General features: G+C 38.0%; 2 protein-coding genes across 2 annotated transcripts; one reads left to right on the top strand and one right to left on the bottom strand.

Annotated features, from left to right (window-relative positions):
- Positions 1-1409: 1409 nt before the first annotated feature.
- Positions 1410-9386, top strand: LOC118825913 (RING finger protein 11-like). Its single transcript, XM_036596779.1, has 3 exons — positions 1410-1993; positions 5323-5492; positions 6368-9386. The coding sequence occupies exons 1-3, from the start codon at positions 1871-1873 to the stop codon at positions 6537-6539; spliced, it is 465 nt and encodes a 154-aa protein (XP_036452672.1). The 5' UTR covers positions 1410-1870; the 3' UTR covers positions 6540-9386.
- A 2694-nt stretch (positions 9387-12080) lies between these two features.
- rpe65a (retinoid isomerohydrolase RPE65 a) lies at positions 12081-22486 on the bottom strand. The gene is made up of 14 exons (XM_036597048.1): positions 22416-22486; positions 21450-21532; positions 21094-21244; positions 19019-19126; positions 18761-18902; positions 18205-18352; positions 17292-17373; positions 17006-17138; positions 16662-16801; positions 15744-15873; positions 15402-15516; positions 13635-13729; positions 13324-13435; positions 12081-12226 (listed from the first exon to the last, which is right to left on the bottom strand). Exons 1-14 carry the CDS (start codon positions 22424-22426, stop codon positions 12081-12083), a joined length of 1596 nt encoding a protein of 531 aa, XP_036452941.1. The 5' UTR covers positions 22427-22486.
- Between the last annotated feature and the right edge of the window lie 4115 nt (positions 22487-26601).

Genomic DNA, 26601 nt, shown 5'->3' on the forward strand with positions numbered 1-26601 from the left:
AAGAGATCAAATTTGGGTATTTGTGTCCCCAGTCACTTTTATTCTGATTTTATGTCTATAGTTTATCTTTAATATGCATATACATACATACATATATGGTTCATTCTACAGGAACGTCCACTTTTCTATCTATCCATAGGTGTCACTGGTGTTACCAGTCCTCGTTGGTGTTACACATAAGAAAGGTAACACCAGAGACATTTTTAATGAAAAATGCATTTTACAAAATGGCTGCTACAGAGCATCAAACCACATGTTGTCAATCATTGAATATCCACTAAAATATGTAATTTAATCCATTTGTATTCTATTTTTTCACAATTACCTAAGAATAAAGTAGGTCACACCAGTGGCTTCAGCTAAAAGCTTCATATGAAATCATGAGCTAAATGAGAAAATGTCTGATAACTGAAAAGACACAGTGGACTCACCATGTGCTTTTCTTCATAGATCCTCAGAAAATAGGTAAAAGGAAGTCAAGTGATGTCATCAGTGTGATTTTTATTTCAAAATAAGAGATTTTTTTGTTACGCGGCAACACCACTGACACGAAACCTGGGGACAACAACTTTCATTATATATTTTATAATATTTATTTGGCATTTGTTTTCTTTATGTCATTTAATTTATATATTCATAATCATGTATAGATTATTGTAGTTAAAATTGCAGAAAAACGTGTTTTTTTTCTTCAAAATATGGCCTCACCCTTTACACATGACTGTGGGGATGGTCACGTCTGTGGTGCTTGGAATTCTAGATAATTGATTTAAAAATCAATGTTGCTAAATTGAGGCTCAAGAAGGTTTAATTGTTAAAATAACTTATTGTTTTATTTTAAAATATAAATAAATTGTAACCCTAACATGTTTTTAAGTGTAATATATCTGTAAATGGTAGAGACACAAAAATGGACGTTTCTGTAGAATAATCCATGTGTGTGTGGGGGGTATACACACACACACACACACACACACACACACACATATATATATGTATATATATATATATATATATATATATATATATATATATATGTATGTGTGTGTGTGTGTGTGTGTGTGTATTTAAGATAAACTAGATAACTAGATAAATTCAGTCTTCCAGCAAACTTAAATACCCAACGAAAGATGTGGCTTCTTAATTGCTAAGAAATGTAAGAGACTTTGAGGCGGGGCTCACACTACACAGTACATTCAAACCATCTTTAGGGTTTATATCTGCACTGTATCCGGATTTATCAGACAGATATCTGGAAAATTCTTTAGCCACTAATAACATTAAAAAACATATGGTCCATGTTTTCTGGATCTTCTTCTCTGCTCTGCAGTTCCACGTGTGCAAACACAAGCCACAGGCGTGACGCCGCCAACGACGCCGTCCAATCAGGGAACGCGCGGCCCGTTTGCGTCAAAGAACAACACAGTGACGTGTTACTGGTGTCTGCTAGCAGCGAGCTAGCCGGCTAGCAGGGAAACAAAGAGGGTCGGATTAGCCGGAACCTTTTCACACAAGACTTTATCGACATGACCCATATTTAGAGCCACAGAGGGTTTGTTTAGACGGGCTTGAGTGTCGATCAACGGGTCACCGCGTGACGGATGACAGATTTACAGCGTTTTACGTTAGCATGCTAGTTGGCTTTTGCTAGGTTGGGTTAGCCTGTAACCAAGCGCCTCTGCGGATTGGATACGATGGTCAAATAGCTGTAAACATTCATTAAAATGAAAATGAAAGCATAAAGAGGCGTCTTACTTGGTCATATTTCATAAAACCGATTCGCTGGTGAAGCTGTCAGCCAGCTAACCGCTGCAGAGCGAAGGAACAAGGTGAGGTTAGCTGCTAATTGTTGTCTGGCGAAGAGAAAAACATGGGCAACTGTCTGAAATCGCCGACATCGGATGACATCTCTCTGCTTCATGAGTCCCAGTCGGACAGGGCGAGTTATGGGGACGGGGCAGACCCAGATCTGGAGCCTCCTCCGCCGTATGAGGTCAGTTAACATTACGAAGCTTTAGGCAGCTTCTTGTCCGGATTTTCCCGTTCCACCTTAAATGGTGCAGCAGTTACATGAGGCGCCAGAATGTAAAGTTAACTGCTGCACCATTTAAGGTGGAACGGGACTGAGGACCCGACTGAAGCTTCGTGTACAGAGGCCCAGTTACGTTAACCTGGATGTTTAGCCGGAGTTGTTGTCATCTTTGCAGCAGCGTTTCGTGTTGACAGCCTTATTTTCCCCATGCAGTGAAGCTAAGTGGTGTTTAGAGTCGATAGAAAGGTTTTTAATGTTTAGGAATGTCTTGAAGTTATTCAGCCATCGCCTGTGGTCAGACAAACATCTTCTGTTTGCTAATGTCACATTCCTTACAAGGAAGATCGATAGTAGTACTATAAAAACTAGTGTTTCCTTATAACAGGGGGCTCTTGGTCCTGGAGATCGACCACTCTGGACAGCTGGGCACCCCTGCCTTATAGTGGTCACTAACACTTGTGTAGGATCTGTTGTGATTGCCTGAATTGCCTATAATATTCGTAAATTAATCCCATAGAAATTCCTATAGTTTTACAATTTTATAATAATGGTTCTAAACAGGACAACATAATCTTTACTGAATTAGTTTTATATCAGTGTCCAGGCAGTTGAGGAAACTTCTAGTGAAAGGGCTCATCAAAACCATTAAAGCCAAGTCTGCTGCCAAGTCTTACAGACACATGGATGAATTAGTACTTTGCCTAAATATGTAATATAATTGCTTGGTTTCAAAGACTGGGATTAAGCGAATTCCGGGACTACACAGCAGTCTGAACGAAGATTCCCCAATGAAGTGAAAATGTAGGTGTGGGCTAGGCTTGATCCCTGTCTGGCCAACTGACCCAATATGTTGTAGCAGTTAATATCAGAGGTTACAGTGATCTTGACTTCACATCTAAATATTTAGTTAGTGAGATACTAACAGTTAGCAACACCTACACGTATGCATTAGTGAGCAAAAATGAGTTTATGGCTAGTTCATAGTTCATGGCTAGCAGTTTAGTGACCTCTGTCCAAGATGAAGAAGGAAAATTATGAGAAAACATTTGACACAAGTTACACTAACCAGTTAAAATTCACAGCTGGTTCATTGTTAATTGGCAATGCCATCTATTCATCTCATTTAGTACATGGTCAGGGAAGCCCAAAAGTTAAAACTTTATGTATTTCAATTACATGTCAGTTTTTACATTCAATTTAAATACACAAATCCAGTGTAAAAATTGGTATTATAATTTGTCTCCTCATCATGTTCAATAAACCTGAATGAATTAAATACCGTTTAAATTAGAAGTGCTTGTAGGATTTGTGCAGTTCTTTTACATGACATTTATGTATTTCTAAAGAGTTAATAGTACCTTCTGTATTCACAGCACAGTTACTTAGACTGTGTGACAATACATGTTAAATTCACACACATTTATTGTAGTCCACACTGTACTAAACAGTATTTGCTGAGGCTCATTACAAGACATATGTAAACTTTAAAGTCTAATGTGAAAGAAATAAACATAACTTTGTATATTTCAGCTGTGATCAAATTCCCTGCTTTAGAATTTCTATTCACTCGCAACTTCACTACTAATTAAAGCAGATGTTTATGTGCACAACATTCCTATTGAGGTGCGACTCTCATGCTAACCATCATTCAAGTTAGCTATCTAACGCTGTCAGTCACTTCATGCCATGCTAACATGTCGAGGTGGCCTACAGTTACAAAAACCATGAACACTTGATTTGAATATTAATGGAATACATCTTTATATACTATTCTTCACAATAAGTCACTCCCATTGTTTATTTAATCTACCTTTTGTGTCCGTTAACATGACTGCAGACCTAGTAAGGATGCTGGCTTGCTAGTTCGCTGGTGTTGTCTAGAGTATCTCTCAAAATAAGCAAAATGAAACATTAATATGGTCAAAAACATTAAAAACACAAATTAGGTTAATGCGCATCACTGTTTCATTGCAGTTGCACTGTATAAGGAAGGACGGCAGCAGACTGTAAAAATAAAAAGAGCCATTTCATGTCCACCATGCCAGCTGAAGCAATTTCCTGGTTGATCATGTGTTTCCTGTTACTATTGCACATGCACACTGCCTCCTAATAAGATTTAGTGGAAAACTCTAACAATTCTTATACAATTCAATTAAATCAGTTTTGGAGTGTGTGGGTGTGTGTAGTATTAAGCCCTGTTTATGCCACTTACTGGTGAGATCTGAATACTGGGTTTGTTACATAGATTGACAAAAAATAAAAATACCAGACTGTTGCATTGTACCAAAGTCCTGTAGCGTCATCCCCAATTGTAGGTCTCTACTTTTAGTGTGGAAGATTAGAGCAACAGCTTGTTTATTTCAATTGCAATAGAACAGGAAATGTGAAAGAGAAAATGAGACAGTGAAGAATTGTATGAGTGTTATTTTATATCATCAGGTAGTGTGATATGAAAGGTACTTGTGTTAAGACCAAAGGTCAGTGTAGATCATGCAGTTTAAAAGAGCATAAACACATACAAAGTGTTCAGTAAAAGGTGAAAAAGGCATCTTTGCTGACAATCTTGGCAGCAACATCAAGCAAATGATAATTAATGATACTTTTGCTTGTGGGTTATGTATTACCTGGATTTCTGCCAGAAGTGAGTCGTCTCATCAAAGAAATTTTATGCTTGGTGTGTTCCTGTTAAGCTGCATTCCTCTTACTTTAATAAAAAGAAGCATTATTGCATCCATTTGGATGGCCGAGCTTATTGAATATCTGTTCTTGTATTTGAACTAATTCATTTCCACATGGAAAATTTCCTTTGCTCCATGTGTTCTCAGAGCTTACCTGAGCACAAATCTGAAGGAAATTTTCAGATCGCTCAAGCTAGGTGGCTAAAGAGTGAGTTTATCTCACTTGATTTGTCAGATTAAATTTAGTATTTTGGTCTATGGGACTAGACAGTTATAAATTATAGACAGTCCAGATCTTATTGTGAATGAAAGTATGAAAATGACATGCAGTTAAAAATCATCTGATCATCCAGGGCATGATTATTCAACGTCATCACTTTAGACCAAGAAGAAAAGGGTCTGTAGTATTTTTCCTAATCATAGCGAACGTTTAGTTGGGCTGCATCTTGAGTTTTGCACAGAATCACATACTTGTCTTCAGCTTTCCCATCTCAGATAGGTAAAAGCACCAGTGGCATGCAAAAGCAGCGCCCACTCCAACTGCCTGAGCATTAGACATTGCAGTTCCAAGCTGCTTTTAAAGCGTGCCTGCTGGTTATGTGTGTTGAGCAGGAGCAGGCCCGCATGCCTGTGTACCATCCCACACCCAGTCAAAGGTGTCTGGCCAGTCAGCTGACTGAGGAGGAGCAGATTCGCATCGCTCAGCGCATTGGCCTCATTCAGCATCTGCCCAGAGGAGTGTTTGATGGCGCCAAGAACGGCTCGGAGAAGAAGATCAGAGAGTAAGTGCACTGTAACGTGGTGGTCACCAACCCTGGTCCTGGAGATCTGCCTTCCTGCTGAGTCTAGTTCACAACCTGACACACCTGCTCCAGCCAGTTATCCTCTCCACAGGTCCCTGATTGGCTGAATCAGAAGCATTAGTGTTAGGCAAGAGAGAGGGTTGCATGTTAGGTGCAGATTGGAATTAAACTCTACAGGAAAGCAGATCTCCAGGATGAGGTTTGGTGACCACTGCTGTAATGTGTTCTTGTGAGCTATCAATTGGTTTTTGTGTCTGTGGTTTAAAGTTGGGTTCTAAGTACTGAGACTGAAACAAAAGCCACCTATGGCTCACAGTTACTCACTAGCACCCACTAATGGTACACAACTGAAATACTTGGTTGGTAGTTCAGTGGTCCTCAAACTGGTCCTCACATTGGTCCTCAGCGATCACTTAAGATGGTCCACATTTTTAAGTTGGGTTGGGGCAAAGATCTGGACTGTCTGGGCATTCTTGAGAATCGGTGTGAGAATCACTAGGCTTGTTGAAAGCAAAGATGTTTAGAAGTCGCTTCAGTGGAGTCCAACTCCAGTCCTAAAGCAGGTCAAGTGCAAGTCAAGTTTTTAATAGAGCATTTTAGTTCAGGCTAATTCTTCTGCCCATCTGACTGAAGGTTTTTCTATAATAAGAGACTTGTTATTTAAAGCCACGTTGGACCTGATGCCCCTGCAACCTTTGGGAGAATGGGATTGCAGTAATAGCTGCGCATGATTGTAACTTGGCAAAAAATGTACAGTGTCTTGAATTATTTAAAGGCAAGAGTCGAATCAAAGTGTGACTCAAACCCCCAACTGTTATAGACTCTGGCTCATCGTGTTTCCTCCCCTTCCTCAGGTGTGTGATTTGTATGATGGACTTTGTATACGGGGACCCCATCCGGTTCCTGCCCTGCATGCACATCTACCACATGGACTGTATAGATGACTGGCTCATGCGCTCTTTCACCTGCCCTTCCTGCATGGAACCAGTGGATGCTGCACTTCTCTCCACTTATGAGACCAACTGACCAGACGACATGAAACTGTGCGTTATAGAAACCCCCTCCCCCCCTTCCATCCCTCCACAAGATCCATCCATCAAGGAACAAGTAAAAATCTCCTTGCAGAGCAAGACGACACCCAGGGTCTTTTACTTACTGGGGCTGTTCTGGGCAGTTAAGGGTTTAGAATGAAGGTGTTCATGTCAGTCCTTGAAGATCCCCAGTCAGTACACATTTTTTTTCCTTCTGTTCCAGCTCAGCGGACCAGTCTGAGCCCAGTACTCAACATACCAAAGCTTTTGATCACCTAACTGTGGTGTGTTGGGAGCTAAAGCGAAAGAGAAGTGTTGATTGACTGGGGACCTTTGAGAACCAGATGGAAGACCCCTGGGCAAATGTTTCAGCAGGAGGTCATGGTTTTAAGCATTTACGATATCGTCATGTGTTCCTAATATCAACCAAAACCCTAAATTACATGATCCCTGGACAGGTTTTGGCAGGTTTTCCCTTCATAAGCAGTTGTTATGCTCAGAAAACCCAAATGACTCCACTCGAGAGATTTGACCTGATGTTGCTGTATAGGTCACCATCGCTGTTACTTAATGTTCCTGTTCTTCTCATCTTAGCTAAATGTGGGGAGCTTTGTGATGGACGGCTGCTGGCAAAAGGAGCTTGTTCAGCTGTAAAGGTTGACCAGAGGGACACATGTTTTTACGGAGGGGTGTGCAATGATCTCCTGGCTAACGTGCAGATGATGTTACAAGTCTATTAGACCAAATCATCTGTTAACATCAAGAAGGGAATTATTGGTCTATGCTAGGGTCGTAGCCAGTACACTGTTCTGTTACAATATGTTGCATTTTCTTGTTGACCAGTTTAAATTTAATGAATTTAAAGGTGAATTGATTTAATTTCCAGTAAGCAAAAGTTCCTATTTAAATAGGCAGGTGCATCATTCAGGTTGAGGAATGCTTTGAATTGTGAGCTTCAGGGTGCAATAGGCAAGTGGTTCCCGCTATATAGGCCTATTAAAAATAAGGCATGTCGCTAAATGGTTTTTGGGGACCACTTTTCGAGAACTGCTACAATGTGCCACACTAAAAGTAAGCATCTGCAAAGAGATAAGACACAAATATTTCGTCCATTTTCGCCTAGAGAAACTGTGATGCATGGTGGTGTAAGGACATCATACATTGGTGTGCAAAATTTTAGAGATGGACGTGGTGGATGGCTATGGCCTTCGAAGGCTGCTGAGGTACATTTGAGCCAAAGCTAGCTCACGGTCTTTGTGTCCATTTTTAATTTGGGCTAGAAATGAAGGGTAAATAAAACTTCAGAATGTATTGAATGCAAATATTTTACCTATTTTACTTCAGAAGTATCTCAGAACTGTTAGTTTTCTGACTGATATTATGATTGGTTGTGTCCTTGATTTTAGGCTTGCCAGTTAATAATTACTCACTGAATAATGACAGTCAATAATCAGCCAACAGAATTTGCCAGAATCTGCCTCCCTAAACAGTCATACACATTTTGAGTTACTTGCACTGCTCATATTGTCAGTGCATACATTTTTATTGGTAAGTTTTAGAGTTCATCATTATTGCATACACATTTTAATTAATTTTTGTGTGAAATTATACTTCTAGCTGCCGTAGTATTAATTTCATATGTGCTTTAGTGTTTACTCTGGGCCTGTCACAGTTATTACATAACTGATCCCAATTATTTAAGCTGATTGCATTTATTTTTAACAGTTGTTAGCTTTCACAATAAAAGAAAAAACGAGGGAAACCTGGGCCTTACAAAAACAACAGAAGTTAAAACTTCTTTAGACGGGCAGCGGTGAGCAGTGTCTGTTTATTTGAGCTTGAGCTGTTTCTGTTGTCAGCTGGGAGCTGCCAAGTATCGACAGCTAAGAAGCAAGATGGCTTTTCACCCAAATAGGCTTCTTCTTTAATAGTTCACAGTGATTTATGTAGCAATTAGTGATCAGCTAGAATGTCATGTTTGTGACAGGCTGGTTTTAATATTATCACTGGCCTGGTTTGGATGCTGTGAATAAGCATGACCCTGTTTTTTTAAAACCTTGCACAGAATTTATACAGGCTGTATGTTGCCTCCTTGGGAGATCATTGCACACCCTTGAACTCCAGTTACACTGTAAGACAAAATTACATTTCTTTTTTTCACTTAGAATTCAGCGCCTACAACAAAATAAGGATGGTATCTGTAACAAAACATTAACTGTAACGAAAGTATGTACTTGAAACACTGTACAATGGACCCTACAGGGCCAATGCATCCTTGCACTTTCCTTGACTCTTCATGTTTATTCCTGCCGGTGGTGTCTTCTCAATCAGTATTTCCAAAGGCACAGAAATCTTACAGGTGTCGGCCAATTATAAAAGGGCTCAATTGTGCATGGGGAGGGGGGTTTGAACCAAATAACCACCTGTCTCAAATTTCATTAGAAACGCTTGCACACGAAAATAGTATATACTAAACTTTAGAGATTTGCACTTTACACACAATAATTATAAAAACGTATTTATGTGTATCCTTGCACCGGTTCTTTTTTTTTTCTTTTCCTGTGCAAATTCTTCTTTCAATAGTTCTGTTGACTATGATGGATTTTACGTTCTCTCAAATGCAAATAGAGTAGATTATGTAGTTTTTTTGCATTTGTAATGATCGGAATACCCTGAGTACCTCTGAGTTAGAGTACTTTAAATCCATGATTGTTCCACAAACTAACAGTATCGAAGCTCCTGTTGTTCAGTTCTTCATTAGTCAAAACGAAGCCTTTATTCCAAACTGATGCTGTTCCCATGGTAGCCTGAGCCATGGTCAATAAAAATGCAGACTATTGAACTTGGTGAAGTTTGCTCCTTTCATTTTTGCAGTTGCTTTTAACATTTAACACGTAGTGACTATGAAGGTTTTCAGTGGGTTGAGTGCAGTGGCGCTTTAATTTACTGAATGACGTTTAAAGGCACATCAGTACAATTTAAATTAAACGTTTAGTCTTTGTTATTTACTTTTAAGTGAGACCAGATGCAGTTATTTAGTTGGACAGTCACAGCACTGCCCCCACTGCAGTTTTGATGCATTTTGTGGATCTGTGCCATTTTTACATTGCTTTGGTTTACTACCCATACAAAATGTGACTCTGTGGTTCTTTCAGTGTTTTCTTTTCCAGGATGGGTGGAAATGATGTAGTAGGACTTTCATATTCCTTTTATTCCTTGTTTTTGTCCAGTATCCAAAACATGTCTTTAAAGAGGTAGGTGTAGGGATGCAGGAAGACTCTTTAAAGGGGAATTCCTAATTAAATTACACAATCAAGTCACATTTATTATGACCACCAGCTAATATCCAGAGTAACCGCCGTGTGCAGCATGGACAGCAGCTAGACGAGCTGGGAGTGACTCAATAAGGTCCTGGTAGGTTGTAACAGGTATCTAGAGCCATGCTGACTGCAGTGCATCACACAGCTGCTGGAAGGTGCGTAGGGGAGGATCCATAGAGTGAACACGACAATCGAGGTGGTCCCACAGATGCTCAGTTGGGTTCAAGTCTGGGGAATTAGGGGGCCAGGGTAGTGCTTGGAAGTCTTGGTCATGCTCTTACAACCAATGTTGGACATTTCTGTCCGTGTGACGTGTCGCATTCACTTTATCGTGCAAAGGGTTCTTTGAGTGTTGATGATTCTATATATTTTCTTTACTAAAGAACACTTGAAGCACCATCTTTTTAAAGAGTGTATGATACAAGGTTTGGGCCTAAAATGTATTCTTTTAGCAATGAAGGGCCCCCAAAAAGTCATTATTTTAACTTTACTGCTATTTTTCGCTGTCAACATATAAGAACTCAGAAGTAGGTTCACTGGTGGTTTTGGATAGTAGATAAAATGGTTACATTCACACTGTTAAAGAAAGTAAAAGAAACTCCAAAAAACAGTAAAAATACAAAAGTATCAGGTAAGAAAAATACTTAAGGACTGAATACTTTACTTGAGTACAAAACTTGCAGGGTTTTCTGACAGATGCTGGGTTTACTTCTTAGTAAACCCAGCATCTGTCAGAATAGGAACTGCCATTTGTTTGGCTCTATTTTGTGCTCTAAAATAAAGCAGAACAGAATGTATTTAAATAATAATTAAAAAAGAAATTAGTAACTAATAAGTAAAATGTAACAAAAATGTAACTGAGTATTGAGTAGATCACTTTTCTCACAAACATACTGTACAGTAGTTTTATTATTTTATCATTTTATCACATCATTCAGTACAAGTTTTATTCAAAAATACACAGAAAAGTACAACTCCACCAAAATTTGACTTGATTACATGTCTTGATGGCATGATTTACTTAGTAAATGGAACTACTTACTGTGCACTGCTGCTGCAAAGAACTGGAAGCGTGATCTAGTTTGATCTGTGACTTTTAGAGAATGTGCTCTAATGCCGCGAAGTACGCAGTGCTTACGTCATTCTTTATCCAGCCAACACAAATCAGTCAGGTGCTACTCTGTGCTGTAAAAAGGACCTCTGTACGTTTTGCTGTAAACTGTAATGTTTCGTTACAGCTCAGCTTAAGCGAATCGAGCCAAGCTTAGCCACATCACAACTGTTCATTGAGGAGCTTGTGTTTGTTAATCTGCTAAAGTGTAGCTGTGGACTGCAAGATAATGAATGAGTTTGTTAAAGAAGTAACTTTAGTCTTTCGGGTATGATGATGACGTAAACTCATGTGGGGTAAAAATCTGTATATTAAACCTGTTATTTAAGATAAAGTCAGTTATTAGTGCATGCAGATTTACAAGAGTTGTTATTAATGACACAAGCTGTAAATTAAAGGGTTAATATGGAAAAATGAGGTTTTCATTCATTTTGTTACTTCATGAATTAATTAAATGTTTGATGTAGAATATAGAAACTGTAAAAGACTTAAAACATACCAGTCTTGACAGCTTTTTGAAAGAGGCACGATACAGGGCAGCCAATCAGAACAGAGCTCATTTACATATTGCAGTCTCAAAGGGACAGTAACATGAATTTTGACTGATTTTGGTATGTAAGCCCACACAAATATCATAACTGGAACTTAAGAGCAAAAATAAAATACAAGAAAAATACAGGATATGGGCCCTTCAAGGAAATAAATACTGAACAGACAAATTTGTTTATACAAAAAAATCGGTCTGGACAGGGCGGTGAAATGTTTTAAAATAACTTTAATGGGTCTCCATGCTACTCTACTTTAAATACAGTGTTACAGACAAGTACATTTTTCGGTTGTTCTCTTCTAAGACCTGAGTTAAATAGCATAATCACAGAAATAAGAATGACAGAGAATATGAGTTCATGGGGCAATTCATACAATTGCATACTTTCAAACATCACTTAATGACACTCTGATAGACACAGAATCCAACATTCAAAAAAAAAAAATGAAGGCAATGTGATCAGAAATGTATATCTTGATATTTTTCTTAACACGTTTTGATCCTGGAGATGTCCCAGTGTAGATGATAATGCTCAGAAATGTGACTGCTATGACCGCTCTATGGCTTGTACATCCCGTGGAAGGTGACGGGCGACATGACATCCACCTCGGCCCTGGCGATCTCTGACAGGTCCTTGGCATTCAAGATCAGGCAGTACGTTGGTCTCTGAGCTCCGGGGGAAACCACGATAGTCAGCAGGACACCTGCAATTTCAGTAAGAAATCACAGTTTTGTAGTCAATCAACCAAAAGTCTGAAGTTTAGCTTCTTCACTTTTGCACTGGAGCTACAAGGCTAATGTAAACTAATGGAGGATTCGACCCCGTCAGTTAGCATGGTGCTAACGGCCTACATCATCACACGTTTCGTGCTGAGATGTGTGAAAGTATGCTGTTGAATACCAACCAATAAACATATCTAGTTTCTGAATTTTACTTATTTGTCTTTGTCGTATTTTCTGTATCGTATTTGTAAGGGACCATTTGCCATTAAGCCATTATAACTGGGTATAAATATGTGTAGTTTTTAGGCCCCGAAAAATGTCAAAATACTTGGGATATACAGTCTCATGCAAAAGTTTGAACACCGCCAGTCAAATTACATGTTTTGTTGATTTTCTGTGTGGAAAATAGTTACACATCCTCTACAGAGAACACACTCCTGCACATTTTAATGCACAATTACTGTTTATTTGCTGAATGTAACTTATTGGAGGATTTTACAGAAAAAAAGCCATGTTTAAGTTTGTTCCTTGTAGAGGATGTGTTAACTTATTTTCACTTAGAAAATCAACAAAAGACATAATTTGACCAGGGGTGTTCAAACTTTAGCATATGGCTGTATAGTGTGACCTCAATATAAAACCCAAACCTTTTTTAGAACCTGAAAAATGGTAAAATAGCTATTAGTCTCTAGTTACTATATACAGTCTACATAGTCTTATACAGCCATATACAAAAGTTTGCAACCTGTGGTCAAATTACATTTTTATGTTTTATTGAAGTGAAAATAATCTACACAGAACTGTTATTTCTATTAAATAAACTTGTGCAGAGGTGTGTTCTCTGTGGAGTGTTTTACTTAGAAAATCAATAAAAACATGAAATTTGTCCAGAGACCTAAACTTTAAACTTTGACATATGACTGTGTGTCCTTGCATCAGAAATGTTTATGCCCCACATTGTCATTGTAAGCCTCTTAGTCTGAACAAAAGAAGCAGTGTTGAATCCCTATGTGTGGTGTGATGTAGTCCAAGTCTGGGTTTGTAAGCCCAGCTGATTTTGAACATTAGCCCAACTCACCGTCATCCTCATCAACTCCTTCAGGGTTCTGTACGAACAGGGGCTCTGAGGGGTACGAGTCTGGCTCCTGCCACACCCACGTCTCCTTAGTCCTCACGTTCAGCTTGCAGATCTGTAACCAAATACACATACACTTACATTGGCAGGCAAAGACAAGACCGACTGACTGTCTTGATAAGAGTTTAACTGGCTGAGCCGCTTTTTAGGCTATAAAAGTCTGTAGTAAAACTGTGGGCCCACCGGTGGGCCCTGGCCATGTAACAGGTTAAAATGTAGTAAAGACACTGATTCAAACTAGGAGCAATCCTCACCCTGTCTGGGATGAAGTGGTTAAGGCCGAGTGCGTAAGCATAGGTGTAGTTCCTCCCGTTGTTCATTTTGTAGTTGATCTGAGGGAACTCGAAAGCTGTTGAGGTTGGCAAAAGAAGGAAATAAGAAACTTGAAGTAATGATGCACTACTTTCTTAACTACTTGACAGTCTAACAGGTTCTTCAAAGGTATTGGCACAGCAAAAAATGATAGCGTATGGCATAAACATGTCATGGCAGATGTCATATACTGTCCCTGGCAGATTGTGCCAATTAACATAGAAGGGAACCCTCAGGGCCTTCTAGGCCTTCAGAAAAGGCCTTGTGGTTTCCGGGAACTAAAAAATACATGTCTGTAATTTTTTGAATTTGTGTTTAAACTCAAATATTGCAGTACCACTCTTGTTTCATTGTTAAGGGTTCAATTCTTGAGTGAAAATTTGGCCAATCAGGACTCAGTGGTATCCAGGCAGATACATCTAAGCAAGCTCTCCTATCGGTTAGGACTTCAAGTTAGGAATCAACCAGTCATGCTTTGTAATCCTTTAGGCGGGATCGATTTGGTGAAAAGATCACTTTAGACCTTCTGGACGTCCAAGATACCTCACTGACTGAATATGAGCATCAGTCTGATCAGTGGGTTGTTACAAATGGAAAACAGTGGTGGCAACTCTTATCTGAGTCACTCTGAAGTTGCTACAAGGTAAAATATATGCTAACATATGTGTCACAAATTTCAGGTAAAACATGGAATGTCTTTTAGAAGCCTAAAATGTCTGTGTTTAATTTAAAACTGCCAAAGAAATGGTATGCATCATTATTAGCTTAGTGGTAACAAGCTACTAGAATCCTATAAGGACACATCAGAAATTAGCTTTACCATAGAAGTGGGGGTTTTCCTTATGATTTGACTGAGTTCGGACATTTATGGCCCAAATTGAAGGCCTTGCTCTAATAGTCACAGTTCACCACTTCATTAACATAACAGGGTCATGTCACTGTTGCCGTTAATTGTTATGACTGATGTCAAAATGTTTCACATCACGGTGGCTAACTAGAGCACACCCAGCATGTGATATAAGCATGACAATTACCGGTAATGGTAACAAGACACTGTTATACTGCTAAACAAAATCTGTCATGACAGAGTATAACATCTGCTGTGATGTGTATGACATGGTTATGTCAATGTTATGTAGGAGGGTTCTAGAAAAAAGTGATAGCAAATTAGCTTTCTTTTTAAGAGAGGCTTGTCCAACTCAAACAATGCATTTTCATGCATTTTATTAAAAAAATTTATTTATTGTAAATGTATTTAAGCTTTAAATGTATGTGCATGACAGTTTAGGTTACATTAATGTACAGCCGTATGCAAAATTTTGGGCGCCACTGGTCAAACTACATGTATTGTTGTTTATAAAAAGTGAACATATCCTCTACAGAGAATACACTTCTGCATATGTGTATAAGTGAACATACTGGAAGAAAAATAAAACCTTAAATGTGAAAAAGTTATGGCAAATTTTAGATTTTATGTTTTATTTTTTCCAATATGTTAAACTCAGTGGATAAATAGAAATTGCCAGATATTTGCAGAAGAATGTCATATTTAAGTGCGTTCAATGTTGGAGAATGTATTCATTTTACTCAGAAAATCAACAAAACGTCATTTGACCGGATGTTCATACTTTTGGAAATGACTATGCTAAGTGTCAGGGATCTGAAATGATCACTCTGAACAGCAGACACTGCTTTTACTGGACTCTGACCTTGTCGAGGGCCGGAGAAAAGCACCTCAGGCTCCAGCCAGATGGTTCCGTCCTCGCGCATGGTAGCTGTGGCTGTGGTGTAGGGCAAAGAGATCAGATTCTTTCCCTGCTCCTCCTGTGAAAGAGTGAGTGAGAGGGAGAGAGAGGCAAATGAATCATTGGCGATGAAGAGATACTAGCAGAATGAAATTAAATCTGATAAACCTTTAGCTGTAGCACAAAGCAATCTCTCCTTTGTAGGAAGAGAAGATGAAAACATGATTAAAATGAGACTGGAACGGAAATCTCTCCTTAGTTTTTAGACAATGACCTCACTGTGAAATGAATGAAACTGTGACGTACCCTGTAGGGGTCCAGTGGAATCACAAATCTCCGCACTTCTGGCTGAGGGGCGATCATGGCGTGTTTCTTCACCTCATCCCAGTTTTCACGGAGGTTCGCCAGCCACAGGTAGTTGTACACGAACTCAAATCTATAACGCAAGCATGAATTCTCATTAAAACCTTTTCAGTGGTTTAATATACAAGTTTGTATTATATCTACTCAAAATTATTATAAGTAATTGTTCTATTATAATATTTCCCATCGTCATTTCTTTCTAACTGTACTGGATAAGACTGGCCAAAATAAAGCAAACTCAGGTTTGCTTATAGGCTGCTGCACATCTGGGATATTGTTTCATGATAGTTTTAAGTTAAGATTTTGGCCTAATGTGTATTTTTAAAATAGAGGTGTACATGAAGAGAATTTTAAAGAAAACGTCTTAAAATTTTACCATTATCAATATTACTTATTGAAACACATAGATTAAGTGGTTGAATTGGATAGTAAATAAAATGGCTATATTTGCATTGTAGACATCACGACTTCTGGTTCTTATTAACACCACTGTGAAGAAATTAGAGATGATACATTTCTCTACAGTGCTCTTAATGACACAATACACTCTTAATGACTTTCTTCACATTTTAATGATCAACCTATGCAGATTTGTTTTAAATTCAATGGAATTCCCCTTTCCCTAATTGCCCAAACAAGCTGCTTTTAACTCGTTTACTCTTATGTGTAAAAGCAGCATTAGTCTATTCTTTCACCAGAAAAATTCCCTGTAAAATGTAAAGAACCCACTGCTCCTGGCTACTGCGCCGCCTGCTGAATGAAAACTTCACTCAGTCGCTTTAAAAAGCAGATTGGCAAAGATCCCAAGTGTAATTACAACGCAGCAGTTATTTTCAGGTTATTCCAGTTTGACTCATTTACCCTTTCCAGGTACACAGATCGAAGACGATGAAGCCCGAGTCTTCATATGCGTTGATGTGGTGGAAAAGGCCCATTGCGGCAGCCCTGAATTTGTAGTCAATGTACTCTCCTGGGTCCTTCTTAGCAATGTGGATCCATGTCTGTTGACATTAATACAACAATACAAGCTGAAATGTATTTGAGATAACTTTGAAAAAGGTATTAGAATGTGAGCTTTTGTGGTTATGCCTTATGTTTGATAGATGATAAAAGGCAAGTCTTACAACTTATCAGGGATTATATAGCACAAAATCAAGTCACTCTTGGGTATTTCAATGGTTAAGTTGCAAATGCATTTTTCTTACTCCTTTTTCTTCATCAGATTCAAAGCAGTCCATGTAGTTGGAGCCGCGAATAGCCCAGGCGCCCAAAAACTTCAGCAGGTTGATTTTGACGGGCGTCTCCACGAAGACAAAGTAGTTTTCTGTCATCCCAAAGCTGGAAAGGGTAACAGAGATGGGGATACATCATTAGGGCTCTATTTTGTTTTGCATGCACCTTAGACTGCTGAATATAAGGAAGGTGCATTATGATGTTTAACTCAAGGTTAATCCATCTCATTGGAACGAGATGTAAGTGTTGAATGCTAACCTGTGTACATAGGATGGTTTGAACCTCTCAGCACTGGGAAACTGGACCACAACCTTGGATTTCTCAATGGGGTCTGACTTATCTGGGGGAAAGAAAACACATTTTTATTAGAAATAATGGGGAAACATGTCTGCATGCTTGGTCATGCTTGGCCAAAAGGATAAATGTAATCATTGCTACATCTGTTGTAAAGATGCCTAAGCACATTGTACAGCGGTGCCACAATTCTCTCTAGAGCAGATTTTCCGGTTTAAAGACTATCCTGATGATATGATGAAGGTGGGTGAAATTTTTAAAAAACTCTATCTGTTTTGGGGTGGACATTTCAGGGTGGGCTGTTTAAAATGACTCTGAATAGGATGACCACCACTTAAAGGATGAAGTTAGCAAGGTGTGTCTATCTAGACACCTTTTCATCCCTTTGGCTGCTTTTCGCTGGCTGAAAAAGTAAAAACTTGTCTCTGGTGTCCATTTTGTGCTGAATGAAAATAAGATAGATGACTAGCTTGGTTGTATTGGTCTAATATATATATATATAATATATATTATATATATATATATATATATATATATATATATAATATATATATATACATATATGTAAACTTGTCATTCTGTCAACTTGATGAGGCTGAATACAATGCTGGGCTGCAGAATACTACAATAACACAACATAGTAAACACTAGTTTTAGACTGAAATGCCCCTTTAAGGTGTGGGCCTGAGACTGATGTTACAAATTAAGTCTATTACTGAGATCTGAAGCTTTTAATTTCTCTTAAACTTAATCTGATTGAAGAAACAGGCCTACAGAGCCTACTGTATCAGCTCTGAGTGTCATTAAGAATTTAGTGGACTTCACAGTAAGTCTGTACTTAGTATTTGTAACAGTAGTCTTCATGAGCGTCACCTACCTTTCTGAGTTGGTGGGATCTTGACGATGTTGTAAGCCAGCGTGGCTCCCTTTCCCATGCAGTTTCCAATGTTGTAAACAGTGCCGTCTCTTTCAATTTGGGGGTGCGCTGTTACTCCATTAATGTTCACATAGTCGCACATATCAACCTGTCAGGAAGATAACATGGAAGAAAATAATTGGCTGAAAGCAAATATCACCATTGTGTTTCTTTAATATACTAAGGTGGAGTTAAGACTGGCTGATTTGGTGAAAAGATCTATTTGTAATTTTTCAGAACCAATTTTGTGATTGTGTTTTAAATACAGTCATTTTTGGGGGGCTTAAACACTGAATAAACTGTGACAGACTGCCACTTCACAAGCTCTGCATTCTTACAAATACAGCTCTTAATAATTAATTGAAAATACTGCTCTTGCAATTTAAAAATTACGCTTTTTCCAATTGTGATTTTGATATAAAAATGACTAATCGTTCAGCCCTAAGTGGATTTGTTATAGTAGATTAAGAAACTGAAGGTAGTAAAATATGTGCCAGATGCAGTGTTTCATCTTTACCTTTTTCAGCGTCTCTAGAGTATCTACATTCACTTTAGTGATGTAGTTGGTCTCTGTAACAGCATAGAAGTCCTCTCCAATGGGATAAACGTTCACCAGGCAGTTGTCTGTTACCTCAACACCTTTGAAGTAAGTGAAGAACCTGGCCAAAACAGACGGTGAATTTAAAAGCCAGACTTGGTCTGCAGTTACTAATTAAATATATCGGAGAAAAACTCAGGCACAAGGCACAACGCAGTAGAACAAGTGGACAAAAACCTGGAGAAGATGTTCTTGCAGGGATCTGGATAGGCACAGGTTCCAAATTCAGTGATCACAACACGTTTTTCAGTTATGGCACGCACATAGGCATCTGTCTTGACGAACCTGGGATGAGATTGAGTTTCAAGCAAGATGTCAAACCACTTTCACATGAAACAAGACAGACTATGTTTGCCCCCCTTTGCTGCAATAACAGCCTCCACTCTTCTGAGAAGGCTTTACACTAGATATGGGAACATTGCTGTGAGAATTTGATTGTATTCAGCCACTAGAACATTAGTGAGGTCAGGTACTGATATTAGATGATCAGCTCTGGATCACAAACTCCAATCCAACTAATCACAAAGGTACTGGATGGAGCTCCATTACTCCAGAAAACACAGCTCTGCTCCACAGCCCTATGCTAGGGGCTTTAAACTCCTCTAGCCAATGCTTGTCATGGAGCTGCCCCAGGGAATCCCACTCTATTGGTCAGTGCTTTTCCAAGGAGATGTGTGTATGCAGTTGAATACCTGTGTCAGTAATGGGGCACCTTAAAGTAGCTGAATTCACTAATTAGAAAGGCTGTCTGAATTCTTTTTGACAAATAGTGTATGAGAAATTCATCAATAACGATTTAACCAAACCCAGAGTTTGTGCTGGCTCTGGTGTAGTAGTAGATCTCTGCTTTGTAGGTGTTGAGTACAAACAATTACAAGACAAGTGCTGAGAAATATTCTCTTGGGTCATAGAAGGATACAGGATACAGCGCTTTCACAAAAGGCACAATACAAAAACCAGTCAGTCTAGCACAAATGTGAATATTTACTCTGCTGATTTGCTGGACGTCTGACAAAAATGCTGGTAATTTTGACCCAGAAAGCTGCAGCTACTCATGCAGCCAAAGCCTAAGAGACACGTGACAGCTCAGCTGCAGGATAAGGCTATTAATCCATTTCCTTTTATGCACAGCATGCTTAATTCAGATTTACTAAGACCTGTTCTTTCTCACTTTCTCTCATATTTTTTGTGTAAACACAGTAGTATATACACTACCGTTCAAAAGTTTGTAATCACTTGCCAACAGTTTTTGAGTTTGTATATAATAGTAATAACTACAGTCAGTTTAGGTTATTAGTTCTTCAACATTTTTTCACAGGGTTATTCTGATAAAGACTCTTATTGTGAAGGCAGGCCTTGTTTTAGGGATATGTGTGTAGAGCAGGAAGAACTGTGGGTCAGTCGAGAGCTGATGGCTGAGAGAGTGAGATGTGGGCTGAGTGGTGGGTGTACTTATGTATGGCAGAGCTGTAGCCAAGAACAGCTGGATGATAAAGGGTAATAAAATGTGAAAACTGTGTCTCTTTTAATAGCAGTGAATGATACAATACGTGTTTAAAAATTACAGTTTTTGATGTTTTATTCAATATTTCAAGAATTCTGTAAAGAAGTCAATAAACTATACATAATATATACATAATATAATAGAACTTTAGAATTAGATTGATCTAATTATCTTGTGGTTGGTATAGTGTAGTGGGTAACACTGCTGCCCTTCGATAGCCAGACTGGGGTTTGATTACCCACTCTATTAGGAACACCTACCAATAAGAGTCTCCTCACGCTACATTTGCCCACCTCTATAACATGATCGAATTGCAATTTGCTTTGGATAAGAGTATCTAACAAATATGTAAAACTACAACTCTTTCATCATTCTGGACAAATCAAAATTTCTTAGTTTTTATTTACAGCTTCCTACTGTCCTACTAATTATTTGAAATCTTGCACAAGACTAGTGTATTAGAATCATTTATACACTTGTCTGCAACAAATTGTTTTACATTATTTGAAAACATTATTTTCAAACTTTTAAACAGTGATTTTGAATGGTAGTATGTATGTGTCTAATCTCTCGTGGGCCACTCCAAAGTCTTTCTTGGTATTAAGTGTTAATGCTTTGAGACTACAAACATTCCAACAGTGTCGGTACCAAACGCCAGCCATTGATCGGAACATAATCTGAGGAGACCATGACTTTATCCAGATCTGATTTACTGCAGCTTTCATTTGCATGTAGATTGTAAACCTACCTGCGGAAATAGGTGACCTGGCCATTGCTGAAATCAAACTTGTGCATCAGGGCTTGGCCATCGAAGAGATGGTAGAAGGGTTCAGATCCCACCTCAAAAAGGCCAGGACCCAGGCGAAGAAGACTTCCTCTGATAAAGGAAGGGATTCGCCCTAAACAGAAGATTTGAGTTATACTAATGATACAATATAAGCAGAAATAAAAGAGATAGAGGCTTTGGAAAGCACTACAGGATAGAATGGAGATGAATGGATTGCTCATAATACAAAACTACAAAATTCTGGATGAACAATCCAAAACATGATGATATTTCTAATGTAATCTGAATGTAGAATATAAAAAAACTGAGTAACATACCAGTGACTGTGGCTGGTAGAGGTTCATTCAGCTCCTCCACAGTCTCGAAAATCTTCTTGTAGTCTCCAGCGGGGTGTTCAAAACTAGAGGCAAGCATTTTATACTTAAATTCTATCATTATTTATAGTCTTTTATTGATCAACCATAAGGACTGAGCAACTCTCATTTAATTCAGCTTAATATTAGCGCTTAACCTCTTAAATGGCTGGGAGTTGCTAGGTCCAAACTTTTATAGCTCAGTTTAAGAATAAGTCAGTTTACATTGTTTTCCTTGTAGTTACAGAATACTAACCCTTGGGATGTAATAAGCACAAACATCACTCCAACTCATCCCAAAGCTATTGGATGGAGCTCCATCACTCTTCACATACTATAACAGTACTAACAGTCATGCCACGCTGGAACTAAGTATATAGACTGTACTGTTGCCATGTACAAGACTACCATACAGTCACTCATCTGAACCATACATCTCACTGCAAATCATCCATTTACATTTTTTCTTGGCATTCATGTCCATTTCTATACAAAAGACTGCAAAACTGACTGCACTGATACCTTGGCAAGTAAAAACATCTTAAATCTAGTCAGTATATTTAATATTTCTCATTATGAGACTGTTGTAAGAAAATTACATAGATTTTTTAACCAGTTTCAAATGTAAAATTGTTTTTTTCATTGGCAGATCATTTTACTTGTACGAAGAAATAAAACAGACGCTTCCAATAGATAAAAAATCTTAAAACAAGTAAAAATGTCTAGAAATAAGTCGAGTAATAGTATAATATTCTTACAACAGTCTCTTAATGAGAAATGCATATTCACTAAATTTAAGATGTTTTCACTTCATTTCCTTTCATTTTGCAGTGAAGATGCTGATTTTTTTATGGAATTAAAAGTTCAAGCTGCTGTTTGTGGTATCTCTGAAAGCTGTGGGTGTTATAGTCAAAGTAATGTTGCACTTACCGGCTAACCATTTTTCCTCCTTGTGTGGTTGAGCCCTGTGATACAACCAGCAGGTGTGCGAAGGTCCGAGTGTGTTGTGTTGGTTAGTGGAGCCCGGAGTCCTGCTGAGATCTGAGGCTTTTTATACTGAGGTCCTCCATTCACATGTTATAACCCAGCTAACTTTGACTAATCATACAGCCAATTACAGTGTTCGCTGAACAACAGGTTCTTTGTACGAGGGTCCCTCGTAATAGCCGTGATGTCAAATAGGATTTGCTTTTCCCAGCTTGGGCCAAAAGCTGCTGAATATAGTGTGGCAATAAGATAATAAACACAAGACTGTATTATACAACGACACAAAGCTAAGAGCATGAAAAAAAAAACATTCTGAAAAGCTTTATTCTTCAGCATCACTGAGCAATTAAATTACAAGCTACACATCATGTTGTAATACTCATCTAGAATATAATTTGACCCTTTTTTGACTTAATTATGGAATTTTTCTATTTATAAATATAAATTTGTCAGATGTTTTGCTGATATTTTCTGCTTTTTTGATGAGATTATGATAGCATTCATAGTACACAATGCAAATAATTCAATAAAGTTTCCCACCTAGGCTCACACAACAATAATGAAGAATTCTTAAATTTTTAGTACTTTCTGAACACTTATAATTCCTTATAAGGTATTCAGAATGAAGAAAATGCATGTACAGATCTGTAAAAAAGTCAGAGACCACCCTTCACTTGTTTAATTTTAAGTCAAAACAGCCACTAAGTACAAGTCATTCATTTTTATATTTCTGTGGAGATTAGATATAATATAATCCACTTGTGTAAAGAAGAGGAAAGTCAATGGAAAATAAGTGAAAAATGTGCTAAACCTTATATACTAAATCCTGTCTCTGAGTCATGTGAAGCATCATTGCATCTTTTCAAACTGCTAATGCAGCGTCACTGGACCTCTGAACACACTTGGAGGAGAACGCTAACTGACAGTTCTGCTACAGTCAGTTAACAGACACTGGCTTGCATCTCTCTGAGTGATGGGGAGCGGGAGGAAGATGTGCTCTTCTAGACTCGTGGCTGCGGATGGCTGTGGCATCACTGGGGATCAAGCCCCCGATTTGATTTAGATTTTGTCCCCTTGGAATTATGAGGTTCTATCTGTGCTCTGAGCAGCTCTGAGATATTGGAGATATAATTTTTTTTTGTTGTCTGGATAACGAGTCAAAAAATACATAGAACTTAAAAAACACCCCATATTATGTTAAGAAGTTGTCACAGAATATGTGAATAATTACATTTTGACAAAAATGTCAGGTAGAGCCTTTTATTTCCAAGGGGACAGTATATTTGTTTAATGGTCACTGTATAATTCTGTATGTCATTTCATAATTTTGAAGTCACTCTGTATCTTTAATAATAGTAAGAATGTGGAAAAGGCTTTTTTGAGTAGGTTTATTTAAACATTTGACTTGTACTTCTACAGCATTTCTCTCCAATTTTCCCTGTGATTTTCTATCGTTTGAATGATTGTCATTAATCTAAGGTTATTAGTATTATCTGTCTCAAGTGCAAATCCAAGACTGCCTCATATTTCTAACGTCTCCCCAAATGTGCCTGAGGCATGGGGCTGTTGCAGATCCACTGCTCTAAAGGTAATCATTGTTATGTGGCTCCTCTCTGAAGGCTTGTCTCTGCAGTAATCACACTCTCCTCAGAGATTGTCAGATATGCATTTGGAACAACCAACACTTTGTCTCTTCAGAGCCCATGGGAAAGAGACTCAGCTTCCAATCAGATATAATTCTGCTCATCATAAAAGCAGAACACTCGACAATCTAGTTCACAGCACGAAAATGAGGTGTCTATAGTGGCCACAGCGTCAAAATAGATTTCAAAGGGGAATTCACAATTTTTCACAATTTCTGCATGATTAAATGGTTAAGATGTAAACAAAGTATTTCAGAGTGGTTTGGTGTGAAATACTCCCTTCTAGACAAACCTGAGTCAGACTTCACAGCGGTGGTGATAGGAACCTGAAGCAAACGTATATAAAAGCTACATCACAAAAAACTATTACATGGAAAAGGTTGTCAGTATAATCCAATAAATTCATCCTGTAATTTTGCGACCTGTGAAGGTTTTTTTCATCAATTAGAAGCAATGCTTAGGCACAAAATAATGGCAAAGAGTTACATGCAGGGCATCGTAAGTCTAAACAGTGTGAAAAGTCAACTTTTTTAAACATATTTAACACTATTTACATCATATTTATCACCATCACAATTACATGTGAAAATCTCAGACACGTGTAAGCTCACTAGTCATTTTGGATAGCAAATAAAATGACTATATTTGGGCTGTATACATCACCTGGTTCCTATCACCATCACTGTAAAGAGATCCTAGTAGGTATGTTTCTCTACAGTGAACCACATCACATCAAACCACTCTGAATGATTGAATCCTGCAGAAATTTTTCAAAATGGGTGGATTTCTCTTATAAAGATCTAGACTTTAAGGCTGTCTGTATTCAACATTAAAAATGAATAAAAGCCAATATTGTGATCGGTTTTTGTATGGTATTGGTGCATCACATTATTGAATGTTTAAAGCTGGCTGGAGACACCAATAAGAATCCAGCATGCACTGCTGATATTGCAAAATATGTGAACCCGGGATCGCAATGAAAAACTCTTTCTCTGTGAGGAATGCCAGCTTCAGCACACGTCCAGTAAAAACGTGTACAAGAACACTTCCTCTAACTTCAAATCCGACATTAGTGGTATTTTTGGGCTTATTTTTGCAACCTCACTTGGTCAGGGCAGCTGAGGCCTTCTGAACATAAGGGCAGTCGTTGTTCCAGCTCACAAAAAGAAGGCTTTGCTTTTGTATGACATTCCTCAACAGATTTGTGTGATCTGTTTGTTTTCCAGCAGAGACACAGCCAAACATAGCCATTAATACACTACTAGCAGGGAAGGCTATACTGCACACATATGTTTACTGAATTGTAATCAATCAATCGATTATAATGCAATCAGATTAATCCAAATTTAGAAAAATAGCACCTGCTAGTGCAACAAATGAATTCAAGTTGAAGAATGTTGAACTTAATTTTCCTATAACTCACTGCATCTCACTCTCTCTCTCTCTCTCTCTCTCTCTCTCTCTCTCTGTGTGTGTGTGTGTGTGTGTGTGTGCGTGTGCGTTGTATACATGATAATTGACTTGATTTATAAGTTATTTTAGCATTGATTTACAACAATGTAGGTAATGAGCTGTAAGTGGCACATAATTCATTCATCTGTCTTTGTCTTTTATTTTTTCTATATTATCATTGCTCTATGTTTCATTATAATTTGATTAGTTTTTCATTTTAAATGACATTTAAAACTTCTAATGGCCTAGCTTCAGCATATTTTACTGATCTGTTGAAATGGGAGAGCCTCTATAGACTAACAGCAAACTCCTAGTTTCCCAGCTGGTAAGAAATCCTTTTCTTATATAGCTCCTAAACTCTGGAATGTCATTCCAGAGAATATTAGGAATGCAAGTTCATTAGATGTTTCAAATCCAGATTTGTATCCAGCCCATTTGTATACCTTAGATAGGTTATTCCTGGGAGAAAGTAAAACTTTTTCATAATTTAATGCTTTAAAACGGAAGAATAAAAATAAAAGCCTGGAGACAAAACAGTGTGTGTGTGTGTGTGTGTGTGTGTGTGTGTGTGTGTGTGTGTGTGTGTGTGGAGTTTAAGTACAACTTAAAAAAATGTAATTGCAATGGAATATGGTACAATTATGTTCCCTACATAAAGATACCGAAGATGTACCTCTGATGTTTTAGATTTAGTTTAGTAATTTTTTCTGACAGTGTATAATTGTGAGTATAATAATAATAATAATAATAATAATAATAATAATAATAATAGGAGAGCCTCTACAGACTTACAGCAAACTCCTAGTTTCCCAGCTGGTAAAAAATCCTTTTCTTATATAGCTCCTAAAGAATCCAGAGAATATCAGGAATGCAAGTTCATTAGATGTTTTAAATCCAGATTTAAAAAAAATTGTTTAGGCTGGCTTATGTCTAGAGTGTTGTGACTCTTTTGCCCCTGTTGTTGGTAATTCTGCTGTTAATTTCCTTTAGATTAGTGTTTTATTTTTTTAAATTTTTTACTTAATTATATATGT

Source organism: Colossoma macropomum, unplaced genomic scaffold, assembly GCF_904425465.1.
Source record: "Colossoma macropomum unplaced genomic scaffold, Colossoma_macropomum, whole genome shotgun sequence".
In the NCBI taxonomy this organism is placed as follows: Eukaryota; Metazoa; Chordata; class Actinopteri; order Characiformes; family Serrasalmidae; genus Colossoma; species Colossoma macropomum.

Bases quoted from the DNA above. Each gene is read 5' to 3' on its own strand.
- LOC118825913 (XM_036596779.1), top strand. From the start codon at position 1,871: ATGGGCAACTGTCTGAAATCGCCGACATCGGATGACATCTCTCTGCTT. The intron at 1,994-5,322 runs GTCAGTTAACAT...TGTGTTGAGCAG, and splicing joins AGCCTCCTCCGCCGTATGAG to GAGCAGGCCCGCATGCCTGT. The intron at 5,493-6,367 runs GTAAGTGCACTG...CCCCTTCCTCAG, and splicing joins TCGGAGAAGAAGATCAGAGA to GTGTGTGATTTGTATGATGG.
- rpe65a (XM_036597048.1), bottom strand. The intron at 21,245-21,449 runs GTATGTTACTCA...TCTTCTGTTTAG, and splicing joins TCTACCAGCCACAGTCACTG to GGCGAATCCCTTCCTTTATC. The intron at 13,730-15,401 runs GTCAGAGTCCAG...CAACCTCAACAG, and splicing joins TTTCTCCGGCCCTCGACAAG to CTTTCGAGTTCCCTCAGATC.